The 15,977-nt window shown below is 40.5% G+C and overlaps 1 protein-coding gene across 1 annotated transcript in view; it reads right to left on the reverse strand.

Annotated features, from left to right (window-relative positions):
* LOC124284672 (ras-specific guanine nucleotide-releasing factor 1-like) overlaps nucleotides 1-15,977 on the reverse strand; it is a 1,084,942-nt gene that overhangs the window by 475,634 nt on the left and 593,331 nt on the right. The window contains exon 13 of the mRNA XM_046720776.1: nucleotides 12,652-12,887. Within this exon, the coding sequence (XP_046576732.1) occupies nucleotides 12,652-12,887 (236 nt within the window). The remainder of the gene's footprint in view (nucleotides 1-12,651; nucleotides 12,888-15,977) is intronic.

The following is a 15,977-nucleotide window of genomic DNA, read 5'->3' on the forward strand; positions in this document are numbered from 1 at the left end:
CTGCCATAAACTCATCGAAGTCGGCTAAGGAGTAGGTTGAGTACGGGGCGGTGCGTTCTCTGGTCTCAAGGCTATAATCAACTAAAGTATCCTTGACACCTTGTAACCGTTCGGTACCCCCCATACCTAAACTATCGTACTGGGTCGTGAATTGCCCTCGACGAATCACTCGACCTAGGGCTGAGTAAATATCGAGTCCATCGATGTCCAACCCGATGCACCTGAACAACCATTTCTCTATCAATCTCCACATGATGATAAATAAAAATATACGAATCTTTAATAAGGGGGTAATATCGTATCATGGGGTACGACGAGCAATTCCTCTCACACGAATCCCCTACCTGGTTCAAGTAATACAAATGGGGTTCATCTTCTTTGATGTCCACCCGATCGATGTGGTACGTTTTGACAGACCATACGGGGTGTGTGGCACGACATCGATCCCCTCCCTTGAGTTCACCGGGTTGGTACAAATACCTCACGCTGATCCGACCTGATAGTTTTTTCTCGTTTTTTTATGCTTGGACGGTGGTGCGGCTGATTCAGCTATCACGGATTTCATTTTAATGGCCTCGAAAGTATTTGGTCGATGAGTCACGTCACTTCATTATTGATCGCGGACACCACTCGAGGTTAACAGGTCACCCATTCTGCTTTTGGGCTTCACCATCTCATGTGCGTACTGGTGTCCGAACAAACGCTCGGCTAAGGTGTGGTAAAATCTCTCAACGATGGCTTGGCTGTGATGGGCTCCCACCGTCCCGCACCTGACTTCAACCTCGTGTTTCGATAACAGCTGTGACACGGAGCCCATGAACTCGCGTCCGGGATCAACTTGTAATTCGGTAGGCCACATCAAAGGGCTTCGTTTGTAGATACGTTCCAATGCCTTAGCTACTTGACTTGAATCTTTCCCGGTGAGTTGCTCGGCCTCTTTGTAGTGACTGGCAACATCCACGATGGTCAGAGCATACTTGTACGTTTTGCGTCTCACCCTTTGGTGCGGGAGAAACAAGAGGTTAGCTTGATGGACTCGATTGGGCGTATAGACATCAAACTTTGTTCTCAGGAGTTATCAGGGAGCTGGAAAGTAGATTTGCCATAGGGCTTGTTTCTCCAACCAAGCTTTAGAGGTATCCTTAAAGACTTTTGCGGCTTCGGTGAACTTGTGGATAGCGCCCGTACCTTTCCAGTATCCCCGAGGTTTGTAGTAAATCTTCATGATTTATGTAGTTCACAATATTTTCTGTTCAATACAACTGTGCCTGTACTCGTAAGTCGTGACACCATTACGAGCAATCCATCGTTTCGTATCCATGGGTGACAAGGAAGTTTTATTCAGGGTGATTCCGTAGACTTCTGAGCGCATTCATTTGGTGTTTGAACGTGCGTTTATCGAAGAGAGCCTGTTTGAAGAGGGTGTGTTTGATTTGCTGTTTAACCATGTATTTTTTCACACCCTTAGCCTCTCGGACTTCAGCGTTTGTTGGTTTCAGGATGGAATACATCTTGGGTCTCAATCCAATGTACTCAGCGATCGGCGTGCCCGCACATTCGTCCTTCATTTTTCCTAGGACCTTTTTATTGATCGTATTGTGTAAAGCGTGATCTGGTGGATAATCGTTCGTATCGTACAAATCTATGTTTTCTGCCATGTCCTCGTACATGTCTTCGGTAAGAATTTATAAGAGCAACGAGTTGGTGTCGTACAACACCTGGCTTCGATTACCATATTGCTTTTTTAACTCGTTGTAGTAGAAATTGGACATCCAATGTTTGGATAGGTTGAGAACACACATCCCGACATAGACTGGTCGATTGAGTTTGATGTGACTTTTGTTCAAATGTAGAGATGCCAAGTCATTATCAAATAGCTTGCTTCTTGTTTTTCTTCTTCATTGGATCTGACTAATTTCACATTGATACGTTTCCTTCAATTCTTCCAAACACGGAGTTATTCATGAGCTTATACAATGTTTTCTCAAAATCACTGGATGCTTTTTTTCTCAGATCAGTGTTCAATCTACTGTAAGGCTCCATCCAGGGGCTTTGATCAAATTTTAGAACTCGGTGTATTTTTTTCAGCTTCATCCCCAATGACAGATACAGTTGTAGATTTCTATAATGCATGACATACTTGGTTTTATCCAACAAGTTGGGTACGAGTTTTTCCACCTTAGTTTGTTTAGTCGTTCCCAACAATTCTAGCTGATAGTTCGACATCCAGTCTCTATCGACCATTCATGGGCCAGCAGATAACTGTTGTGGGCAGCGTGGAGTTCCACAGGATATTTCAAGTCCACTTAGAATATGTATCTAGTCTCAAAGCTTTCGGGGATAGCCATAACGTTCTTCGTTTTAAAATGGTCGCTATCAATCCACTTGAACCCACCCGTAGGCAAAGGTTGACTCAGCCCAGCCGTACAAATTATTGGCGTCGAGATAAATTGGTTGGTTTACTCGAATCGTAGCCTTTCACATATTTATTATTGGCTTTGGCATAGCGCGCTTGGAGACCATCGTGACCCCACCTTGCAGGCCTCGGTGGTATTGGATTCGGTTAAGTGACTATAAAAGCAGTCGATGGGAGGTAATCGTGTCTCCTTAAACTTAGACCAATCGCTCATGTACTCGTAGGGGTACACACCCTTCCTCAACAGCAAGGGCCGAGTCGCCACGTCGGTGTATCGATTGATGATGGCGAAGGTATCAGGGTCGTTGGCCTTCACCAAACTGTCAAGGGATGACAGGAGAAACTGGACGCTGTCGATGAATTTCAGACTGTTTAACGAGAAGGAGATGTATTTCTCCATGTTGTTGGGAATGCACTTGATGTTACCATTGATTTTCGAGATGGTCTGCATGACGAGGTGGGCATCATACCCGCGAAGGTTGTGAAACACCACAGGGATGGGTATCTTTTGGGGATCGATTCTTAGTTTCAAGTTGCACGCGTTGTGAGCGGCACCTCGGTACCGACCCGTGATGTGACAATGATCTCTCATGGAATCCCCATTCAGGGGTTGGTTACACACGTGGCATTGAGTCAACGTTTTGCGAGTTCTACTGTCATCCTTCGTCATACGCATGGGCATGTGTCCCTGATTGCTTTTTCTTCGTGTTGTAGATGGGTGAGAAACGTTTCAGCTGCATCTGGACCTCGGTAGATCACGGGAGTGTTCGTTTGTCCATCTTATCGGACGACCATGTACCTGAACCCACAAGCTTCGTGTTTTTGCATTTTATACGTAAAACTTTGTTCGGCCGTGTCGGGCGTGATGTGTTTGACCTGTTTAATGAGGGCTTCGAAGTCCGCGTAAATCACATTGGGCACGGGCATTCGTTTGTTATAATGGTTAAATTTGAGAATATTTTTATTTTCTTCGGGCATGTCGATCCTAACAGCGGTCTGTCCCAAACCTCTACAGTCTTCCTTATGCGATTCAAGAAGATCTAGTCTACTGTAACCGTTCAGGCACCATTTGCAGAAGTGTTTCTTTCCTTAATGGTTTGATTGATCGTTGAATAGTCTCCTCAAACTTTTAATCCACGTGTAGTGAAATTGATTATTTTTTTCGACTAGGAATAAATTGATCCTAGGTATGTTTTCCGGAGCAGAGCTTACTCTGTGCACAATAGTACCCTTATCATGTCCGAAGACGTTGATAGCTAAATTGTTTTGTTTTTCCACCTTAATAATTTTGGAGATGGGTGTGGGTGCGTCTATACCATACCAGTTAAGCCCATCGTCTGTGGGATAGCTTGAAGGTCTATTCGCAATTCCAGAATCGGCGGGGAATAAGGTAGATCTCAGCGCCCATCTTAAGCAGTTATCGTCGTTGTTTTTAACGTTAATGATGGCTTTTTTATTCTTGTAATACGGAGGCAAATCTATGTACGATCCGCATTTGATTGGTATGTAGTTTGCTATATCCAAATAGATAGTATCGATACTCCCCACCACCCACCCCGGAACCCCTATGAGTCCATCGTTCCATCATTTCCTGTATCTGTTGGAACGACGCATTGATCATTGAGTCGATAGAGTCAGATTGAAGTATGATTTCTTGTTTACCTCTGAAGTAAGGCTCGATGTACTTGGTACTGTCATCCATCTGTTGTTTGTTCAGAGACATTTTCGCCGTGATTTGAAATTTAAGGCTTCCCAGGTCGTTCAACTCTTCGTCGACTTTGTCGTTGATCAGCGGTTTAACACTGCTAATGATGTTGATATTAGAATTCACTACCATCCGCCAGCCTCTCAGATACTTACCTACCTGCTTCGTCGGCACGAATCGCAATTCGATCGGTTTGGTGTCTTCCAGCAATGTCGACAGGTGGGCTTTCCTCATGCCAGAATAACCCTTCAACTTAGTTCTTTAGCTTGAACTTTGAGCTCTTGTACAGTAGGGGGCTTGACATATTTAATGTCAAGCAATGTCAACAATTCGGCATTTCTCATGCGAGAATAACCAACCAATCCACGCTCTCTCGTCGCAATAGCTTTAAGTTTGCTGATGGTAGTTATGGTTGCTATATCCACATGCGAAGTCAAATGTCTAATTGATTTGCTATATCCACATGTAAAGTCAAATCTACAAAACAGTTCAACGTTAATCTTTTATGAGGTCTTTGTTCTTGGTAAGGTTTGAATGATTTGTTGTCTGCCTTGTTCTATGAACTTTTTTTTCTCGTCTTCGCTGATGTCAGCAGTTTTCCGAGTCTTGGTTCGAATCTCCTGTTTCATTCTGTGGTATTTTGCGAGTTCTGCTAACACCAGACGAAACTCTTCCTCGGAGATTTTACTGTCCGTGAGGGCTTTTGATACGTGATCGTCGATCATGTCGCACTTGCCTTCGGCTAGAACCCTGATCTCATCGTGCTTCAGGGCTTTACGTTGCAACCGACGTGAAATGAATTTAAGAGCTATTCCCACCAGCCCCGATACCCTGGTTGCTATTTCTAACCCGAGGATGAAGGGTGCAGGCACGATGGTCGATAATAAACCGACGCGGCCACACCGAGTCCCATGCTGGTTGCCACAAGCGTTGAGTCTATACCATCGATAGCATTCGTTGCTCTATGGTGCTTTTTATGCAATCCTAGTCGCACGTCCCATACTTGTTCTAGTTGAAGTTTAATCTCGCTGATTTGTCGCAAATGAAATCCGTCCACGGTTTCGAGTGTTTGAGCCACTTCGTCCATGGCCGGATACAATCTCATCTCGAGTATACTATAGTTAGGAAATAAGCTTCATTTGGCCCTCCGACAATCTTTGATGAATATACTTTAAGCTGATGAGGTACATATGCTCGGATAAAAAAATGACCTGGAATCTAATAGTAGACTCCTGAAAAATCATGACCCCCTCGAGGCTTGTGAAGGGGACTGTTCCTGGTTGTATATAAATACAATGTCGATCATGCGTATTTTTAACCCAAACAGAATTTTCACATCTTCTTCTAGATGCCAACCCCCCACCAATAGAACCCCATTTTTTTTTTTAGTTCGATGACATCACCATCATCATCCATGACAATATAGGGGTAGGTAAGGATATTAAATATCCATTTCAATTGAGATTTGATTATCATTTCGTCGTCGTTTGTACACATTGTTTTGTAAGTGCAATACGTATAAGGCGTTTTCCGTAGCGGGTTGATCGAATCCTCGCGTGTCCCCGAGATCGGAGAACACGATGGTAGCGCGTAGACTCAGGTTTGAAACCTCACCTATGGTTTTACTTGTGCAATAGTCTTCAATTGGTTCTCTGACAATTTCTCGTGTGTAACTTTAAGCTGATGAGATTGATTTTTGGAGGTAAACAAATCTTCTTGAGCGCGCGATTTTTGTCTCCAAGTTAATTGTGACCCCTTCAAGACTCGCTAAGCTTTGAAGTCTTTCTGTATATAAATCGCGCAAACATGATGTTGAGGTTTTCGAAGTCCCACAGAGTTTTACTCCCGGTATAATTTCAACATCTTGGTCCAGTTATGCCTCTCCGAGGAAGACTTCGATATAGAATTGAGTGGAATCCCTTGTACGACATCTGACAGGTCTTCGAATTCAAGCACTAACTGTAAATTCATATTTTGGCTATCTGGTCGACTTGCTAGCAAAAGACCTGCTTTTCTTGGGATGACGTTCAAGAGCACACTCCTTCTTTGCGAGGGATCGTAAGCCTCGATGAGAATCCTCTTATTGAGGACTTTCGTTAAATAATGATCCTTCGACTCTGCAAACACGTGGGGAGAAACGAGGGTGATATCGAGTAGCCAGTCAATTTGGGGTGAGATCAACGTTCATTGGTTATCATCGGTAAGGATGAACTGGTACAACGTGTTTTTGAAGAGACCTCTGGTCTCGACATTGTCTAAATCACTTAGATTGCCATCGAATGGCGGGACCATCACCCATTTGTTATTGGCATTGCGGACGAGATTGTACTGCGTGTTTTTTAAGAGACCTCTGGTCTCGACATCGTCTAAATCTCCTAGGTTTCCACCACCACCACCACTCACTTCTGTTCGCCTGTAAGTGTTGTTTCTTAATTCTAATGGCGTATAACTTGCCTTCGACACCGGGTTCATCTAATCCTCGCATGTCCCTGAGATCGGAGATCGCGATGGTAGGACATTTTCTCAGGACTGCATTCCAGGACCAGAAGCATTCATGATTTGATGTGCAGCGTCAAGCTTAGATATTCCATATACACCGGTTTATATTTTATATCTAAAACGGATATTTTGACTTCCGTGATCATGCCCTGCGTAATTTGTTTGTACTGTAAGAACGGGAACGATTCCGTTCGACCATCGTTGCACTTTTCCGTTTTCACTGCCACAGCTCTCAGCAGAGTCGAAGGGCGTTCGCCTTGAATATTATCGGTTGTGCTTACCCGATCGAGATGAATGAACAGCTCATGATAGACAATGAGGATAGGTAATCTCGAACCCGTTACGGTACTCGGGGTCGTATTTCGTTCGATGGCAACCCGAGAGTTCTCGACAAGGATTTACCAAGTCTGATGAGTTTTTCCCCAGCCGTTAACGTCAGCGTTCCATTCGACACCTTTAGTTTGAGATTGGCTCCAATGGGTTTGAAAATTTCATCATTCAGCATACAAATGCTGTAATAACCGTCAGAAAAAGGAGAAAGGAAATACAAACAAGGGAAAAAGAGGAGTAAACAGTAAGCATCATCAGCCAAAATCAAGGCCACAATCAGAATCAAGTCAGGTTCAACAACCAACCAAACAACCAATGTCAAGCAATGATGCCAAGGTTTTCAACCAAAGAGAATCAGCACAAGACAATCAATCAGTCAATGTTCTGTCAAAGAATTTCAAACAGCAATCAACCATAATCAAACGGTAAATCAACCATAGCATGCAGGAATGTGGACATCGAACCATATCCATTTGTTGCACAACACCCCGGAGAAGATGACCCTTCAATAAAGAGAGTTATGGGCATTGATATCATATGTGAAGGAAGATGCTATGTACAAGTCTCGTATAACTACGATGATCATGATTGCCATAGAGTTGATTTTCAATCTGTTCCTTCCCGCTTTAGACAGGACTACCTCAATTTATGCTGGAAATATCTCTGTTACTGGCATCAATCTGACACACCTGAAGAATTTACACATCCTAATGATTTACCAATCTATACCTCCACGTGTGCATTTTATGAATTTGAAGTCTCAGGCAACATTAAAACAATTTTCTATCATAGTGGTTACAGAACCATTAACTCAAACCAGGGTCTGATGCCATCATTGATATCTGGTGAAGAGGTAGCCAAAGACCTGCAAAAAGTACAGGACCTCCTGAATAAACTGTACTATTAGCTCTGGGGTATGTATATTTGTGCCCTGTCATTTACTTTGTGTTACCTGATGTCACCAGTCATGAATAAATAACATCAGCCTGATTATCTGAGTTATTTGCCTCACAACAAAAGCAAAAGCAAAGTGAACTTATACAAACTTAACCAATGCAAAACGAAAGCGAAATATACTGTACCGAAGCAGAATGAACAAAACCAACGGAAACGGAAGCGAGTAAACAGAACCTCAGCCAAACGTACAGGCTGAGCTGAATCAAAGTGAACCAAAATTGAGTGAAGTAAACTCAATCAAATGGTTCAAAGTAAACCAAAGCTAAAAAAAATTAACCAAAATAAAAATCCCTAATACAAATTAAGGTGTTTAAAAGACTAACAAAATCATTCAAATTAACAAGGTACCTAACAAATGGTTCTAAACAAAATTACCATTGAGGTGTTCGGTAGGATAAATATGTTGTTCACTGGTCCCTTGGGCCCATGGGTTGATGTACCCTCGATGTTTCTTTATGTTCCCTTTGGGCTCAGGGAACATAAACAAACATCGAGGGTACATCAGCCCATGTCCCCCTCAAGACCAGTGAACAACTTATGATGTATATGTATGTGTTCAATGAACCTATGCACTTGTTATATGCACTAGCACATGTGTATATAATAGCTCAAACATTACCTTATATCCTAACATATACCCAGATATCATTTGGTCGTTGGCAATGTTGGCAAAACCGTTGCCAACATTGGGCCAACGTCTGAATGCTATCTGGGTATATCCATATATGATATACCCATGTACATTGTGTAGTCCAACGCAAATAGCATCATTCCAGGTCACGACAGTTGTTTTTTTTCCTATGCACTAACAAACTAAAAATTTATTTGCAGGGAAATGTATCTCTATATATTTACTTCATGTACATTTCATTTGTATGTACTTCGTACACTTGAAAACATCAGAAAAAGTTTTATATATATTTTGATGGCAAGCTAACTCTCATTTGTTTTGCATTTTTATAAATGTCTGCATGGAATAATGGACAAGGCAACTCCAAAATCAGGATGTGGAACCAATGCCTTCTTGCACCTCCATCACTTCAAGATGAACCAGTACAGTGCCAAGACCAGCCAGATTCCACATCCAGACACCCACATGACAGCAGAAAGAACCTGTGCCCATATACTAGAGAGACAATAATAAGTTTAATACGATTGTCCATTAACTAAAAGTTTGTATCATTGTCCATCCAAGAAATTATTTTTCCAAGTTTGACGACCAAACTTTTTCAGACAGCGGGGAAGTTATCATGGAGTATTAATTCATACAAAAATTCATTTTTAATTATTACCACTACAAGCGATATATATTAGGATTCAAATATTAGGAAAATATGAATACAGAATATTAGTTTCATCATGATCAGTAACAGCTTAGAGGAAGACAACAGTTTAAAGTAATAAAAATTCCCTTCACAGACATACTATTCAAAAAGGTATAAGTTATGACTACACAGTTCAAAGATGTTTCCACACCTAAGGCAATAAGGACACAACTACAAAAGCTATGTCTAGACGATTTAATACACTGCTTTGATAAAGTAAACATGTCATCACCTATAGTAAAATAACATTGTGCAAACACCTTAAATTATGGTCATTAAGCCATGGCTCAGAGTAAGCGCATCTATTGTAATACCATAATCATCCAAGCAATATGTCAACACAATTAGTGCCAGTTAGATTAGGAAGCATCCAGGACATGTGTCAACACAATTAGTGCCAGTTAAATTAGGAAGCATCCAGGACATGTGTCAACACAATTAGTGCCAGTTGAAATAGGATTAGCAGGAATAAGTACTCCCCTCTGTCTGGTCATTACAGTAGCTATTGTAGGACACACCCCATTCTGTATTTCATTGGTTATTGTAGGACACACCCCATTCTGTATTTCATTGGGTATTGTAGGACACACCCCATTCTGTATTTCATTGGTTATTGTAGGACACACCCCATTCTGTATTTCTTTGGTTATTGTAGGACACACCCCATTCTGTATTTCATTGGGTATTGTAGGACACACCCCATTCTGTATTTCATTGGTTATTGTAGGACACACCCCATTCTGTATTTCATTGGTTATTGTAGGGACACACCCCATTCTGTGTCATTTCATTATTTCATTATATTGTAGGACACACCCCATTCTGTATTTCATTGGGTGTTATTGTAGGACACACCCCATTCTGTATTTCATTGGTTATTGTAGGACACACCCCATTCTGTATTTCATTGGTTATTGTAGGACACACCCAATTTTGTATCAGTCAACAAATCAGAATCTTTTCATTGTTTCAATTCTAGATAAATAGTTTGAAAATCAAGTGTTAGTCAGTAGGGTTTAGACTCCCAACACAGGTCATCTCTAGTCCTCAGCCCAGAGGGTTGTACCGACTCTCTGTGGCCACCCCATGTTATTCTGTCTCTTGTTAATAAAATTGTAATTAGCTTCTTGTGACTTCGGACTCATTGCTGAGCTAATTCCCCATAAGCAGACCAGCAAGCCAGTTAGAAAAGGTTAGAAACTGGGATCCAAAACCCTTATCATAATAGAATTATCCTTTGCGGTCGTCTTACAGTTGCAGCACGCTCTATCATGCTGTGCATGGCTTGCTGTGGGTTGGCATGTCTTTTGCTACGTGTCCCGAGTGCGGTATGATAGAGCTGTCTTGATTGGTTTACTGATTCATTTGGGGCCAACGGATAACTGGGGAGATATTTGGCTAGGGTCAATGGTTAACTCACGGGCTATAAGGGCTTCAGGACACCCTGATAAGATAGTAAGTCAATTTACTGGGAGGTCTTCCTCTTTTCCCTGGTTATAATTTTTTTCAGCTTAAATTAGAATTAAAGGGTTTATTTTATAGGAATGTATTAAGATACTTGGTTTTGGCTAATCAAGATTTCCTTGTAAGTGTGTGTGGGAAAGAGATGGATTTATTTTGTAAAGTTTGGTTCAATTTATTTTTGTTAGGGAATAAATTGTATTTATTTGGTAATTCTTGAATTCTGTTGTCATTTCACAGAAAACTCTTGGTTATGCCTTCAACTGCCATAGAACCATAACCAAGGTTTATAGAAAGGTTCTAAGATCTAAAAAAAATTACACAATGTAAAGCCCATTACAGAGACTGAAAAGATCATTGAACCTTTGTACTATATAAACCTTACTGTCACCTACCTTGATGGAGGTGCCTATTACATATGCAAAGCATAGATGGAAACACAAAAGAAACAGTCAGACAACTGTTCATGCCATACAAATAAAGAACAAAAGTCACATGCCTGAGTGGCATGCCCAGATACCTATATGCATTGTTGAATGCTATTGATCCAACTGTCAATCCTCTCAAATGTTGATACAATCTCAAGGACTGTCTGATCCTGTTGACTGCTCCTAAAACTAATTCTAACCCTCATTCCTTTGATTTCTGAAATGAATGTCTCATAATGTTGGTCACTCTTGATCCAACTGACTATCCTCCAGATCATTTGGACGTTACCTCAAGTGTTTGTCCCATTTTTTTGTCGATTGCTTCTGAACTGTTGATCCCTGTGACCCTATGATCATGAAGGTGATTGTCTGATACCATCGACAATTCACTGGTCTATTGCTGATCATTATCATGATCCCTTCTGAATGGTGACCATTTTACCTGTGTGTTCCCTAATTATGGTGATCATCCCCTGCCGACTGACCCCAAGAATGCAGTTGATCCTTGTTCACATTATCTTGCCAACCATTGAAGTTGAACTGTTTCTTCACTTACTTGGGGGATGCGTCCCTGCTTTCACTTGTCCATGGTCATGCTCCTCAAATGAAGGAGAAAGTGATTAACTTACCCCAGCTCTAGAGGGCCTTGCCACAATGGAAGCTAGTGTAGAGGATAAGGGAAAGCAAATATCCAGTGTGGGGAATGAATCAGATGATTCCTGCCCCACAAGTAGACTGGGACTATGCAAGGCCCATCAATCTGTGTGATGCACCACTGACAGTAGCACCTGTCTAATTGGCAATTTCATGGCAATCCCTTGACAGAATGTGTACAGGATGACAACAACAGATTAACAATCAGTTTCATGTCTCGGACATTTCCTGAGATACATGTTCATCTCCAATCAGTTGTACTAACAGAGAGAATGGCTAGATAGGGGAACTCAAAGGGCTCACAAAGAGCATGCAGAACACTGTGAAAGGTCCATTGCTATGATGCTGGGAACATCCAGGACATTTGTTCTAAGATTCATTTCAACTCTGCAATGTGCAGAATTAACATTTTCAGGATTGGATAAGTTAAAATATGCAGCCATTTAAACCTACCATTTTTATTGCAGAATCAAAATCACTATAAAAATGTAGATAACTGTCATGCCAACACTATCTGTAATTCATTTTATGTTTATTTTACTTCCCTTCTTTAAATTCATGTATCTGTGAAGCACTTCCAAGCATAAGTTGGCTATATGATAGACTCATTATGACTTACACATATACATGCACTATGCTTGAGCTTCATAATTACTATCATAAATGTTGAGATCACCCTTCCAAATTAGACACATCGTTGACAAAAATTATGCCTGATGCAATTACCTATTTTGGATTGTATGCTTGTTCTTGTTGGTGATGGGGCAACCAATGGGACAGGATACACATTTTTTAATAGTGATTCATAAACACATATGATATAGATGGAACAACATTTTTGTAGATTGTGAATATATCTTATAATTATTTCCTTACACCTGAAACTGATTGCCGCAGGTGACATTCTGTCAACATCAGCATATGCCATATATCCAGCTATGTCTCTTGCTGGATCTTTCATCTGGAAAGCAGCAGGTAACACTTCAGTCATGCAGCCTGTACTGATCCTGTGAAGCTTCTCTGCATGAGGTTTGATCACAAGTTTGGTATCAGGAGGCTCACTGGTGAATTCTGTATGAGGGGGGCTTCCACTCTCCATATCATTCAGACACCTTCAACATAAAACATCAACACTTGGTTGGAGAATTCTTAACCTGGAATCAAGGTCCTCAGACTGGTAGTCACCTTGAGAACATTGACCTAATACATAAACTTTGATGAAACATGTTTGGTTAATTCATTTCAATCAGACGATGTGAATGTATTCACTGTTTAATGAAATTAAATAAAACCAAAAACCAAAAATAATACCTATCAAATGTGACAAACAAATATGAGAATCACTTCGAAATTGCTTCTTGCACAAGTTTACAGCTGAGTACCATGCACCTGACACATGAAGCCAAGAAATAAATATTGGTTTTGATTCTCTAGGTAAATTTACATATTCTGAAAAACTCAAACTCCATTGTGCAGTTGATGTTTTCAAGAGTCGCAAGAAACAATTTAATCCATTCGAAGAAAAGTAACCATCTCAACATTTTCAGATCAAGGTTGAAGGGTTAAATTTGAATGAATGGTGACTATAAACACATATGAAAAAGGAATTCTCTGGTTATCCCTTCTATCTTTTTATATTGTTACTTTATACTTTTGTCTTCATGGGGCCTTCATTTTAGGCACTAACCAGTGGTGGAGCCGGGGAAGAGAAATCAGAGGGTTCAACCCCCTTTTGAAAATGACTTAAGACCACATTGAAAATTTGGGGGCATTGGCGGAGCCAAGGGGGTTCAGGGTTTTTAACCCTGAACCCCCTTTCAAAATTCCTGGATCCGCCCATGCTAACCATTCAACAATGACATCCTCCAGGGTATTGCTCTGGATAAGTTTAGAAAGATATTCCATGGAATGTCTTTTGCTTGAGCTTCAGAATTACTATGACACCAATGTATGACATCAGTGCCTAAACTGTGTATTTTGGCTGTCATCACACTATACCCAAAATTAGGATTAAAACAGAAATCCTCTGTAACAGTTGTGTAACAGATAGTACCATGCTTGCCAAAAAACTCACTTCTTTCCTGAGCATTTACTACTGTCAGCATCCACACATGTGAGCTGTCATAGCACATTATTTGATACATTTGCACAGTTTCTTGGCTGGTAGTGTTGGAGAAAACAACATGGCATCATGATTCTTTCAGTTGGTAAGATGAATGAGCTCTCTTGTGCTGTTAGGAGTTCCAGTCAACTACATGGATAGTTATTTGCATCCATAGTCAAGTAAATAGTATGAAACATGTGACACCAATCATCTATCAACTCACTGTAAATGGCTTGAAGGAGACATTATGAATAAAACAGTTTTTGAAATATTTTAAATAATAACAACAAGTACACATTGCTGAACATCTAAAAAGGAACAATCAACTACCCAGGTCCTACATCAACTATGTTTGCATATCAAAATCCCATCCTTGACCAAGGGGTAGTTGTGACGTCATAGTGCTGACACTTATGCCAGATTCTTTTGTTTGCAGTGCATTAAAACATGCTAAAATTGAAGTTTTTATTGTTCCCAAGGGTACATCGTTACACACCAGTTCATATTTTTGAGAGTTTGTAAGTCAGAATTTGAAATTCACAGTTTAGGGTTTTGACAGAGTTCAAAATTACGTACCGAATATAGAGTATAGGTTTATTGTTGAGAATATAGATCGCCATTTTGTGTCATGATTTTGAAGGCTATTAATTTTAGTTGCACTGAACTTTTCCACATTGAAAATTTCTCTCAAAACAAACAGGAACCTTTGAACTATGTTGATTAATTCCACATAAATGGATATATTTTTGGGCAGTTAGGATAATATGATTTAATAGTCTATCACTGTATAATGTTCCAAACCAAACAAGGTATGTTGTTATTTTAATTGTGTTCTCAATATGATTATTCATCCAAACTTCAAGTTCATTTCAGAATGTATGTGTTTCTCTACATTCCCAATATACATGACCAATACTCTCATTCAGCTGACCGCCTCCATGGTGTAGTGGTTAGAGTGTCCGCCCGGAGAGCGGAAGGTCGCGGGTTCGATCCCAGACCTCGTCATACCAAAAGACGTTAAAATACTTGTTGGTCCCTGTCTGGCGCTCGGCATTAATGGGTACAACAAGGACTGGTCGGCTCGGAGTCAGTATAATGTGTCTGAGTGGGGTATTCATGCTTCACTGCGGCATGGTATCTCAGTGGGCTGGCACTATAAAACCAGCTTCAGTCTGGGCTAGTACAAGCAGCCGCACATACACATACACACGCATGCATGTAGTCATATGAGTGAAATATTCTCAAGCACGACGTTAAACCCAATTTCACCTCACCTCACCTCATTCAGTTCATGTTTGGCCGAAGGACTTGCTCAAACACCTCCCGTTCATGGACAGTCTAAAACATTCGAGCGAACGCAAATTGAAATTGACATTTTTTCTACTGCAACCCATGCAGATTAGCACGTGGATGCTTCACTTCGGTTCTTGACTTGGATGGGAGCAGTCACACTTTGGTGACGTCTCCTTTTGTGTCTTTCTGATATAATTGAATGAATTTGAAGTAACTTTTGAATATTTTGTGTCTAATTTGTAGACATTATTTGAGAAACTTGGAATTTGATAGTTATTGAAGAATTCATTGAACACATTAGAGATCACACATTTGGTGTCTCTTTTGTGTAGTGTCGTATTTGGACATGCTTTTGTAGAGTTCATATTTTTGGACACGCCATTGAACAGTGCTATATTTGGACACACTCTCATAGTGTCATATTTGGAGACACATCTAGTGTCATATTTGGACACGCTCTTATAGTGTCATATTTGGAGACACATCTAATGTCATAATTGGACACACCATTATTTCTGTAAATGTATTTGTACATATTAGGGATTATAAACTCTTGGGAATAAAACTGAAAAAAAATATTTTCAGAAAAGTGCTCTGTTGTCCTTTGACTACATATTTATCAGCTTCCACTGCGCACCAATTGTCAACAAGTTTCAGTTTAAATAGTTCATTTTTAGTATATTAAAAACTTGTATTAGAAATCAAGTAGTTTCACATCTTTCAAACCATTTCTGTAAGTCATAAAAATCTGATTCCAATCGAAAGTAACATTAGCAAAAGATGCTTGAATGGCTGCAAGAGTTGT

This window comes from Haliotis rubra, unplaced genomic scaffold (genome assembly GCF_003918875.1).
Source record: "Haliotis rubra isolate DU_JTF1 unplaced genomic scaffold, ASM391887v1 Scf341, whole genome shotgun sequence".
NCBI lineage: Eukaryota > Metazoa > Mollusca > Gastropoda > Lepetellida > Haliotidae > Haliotis > Haliotis rubra.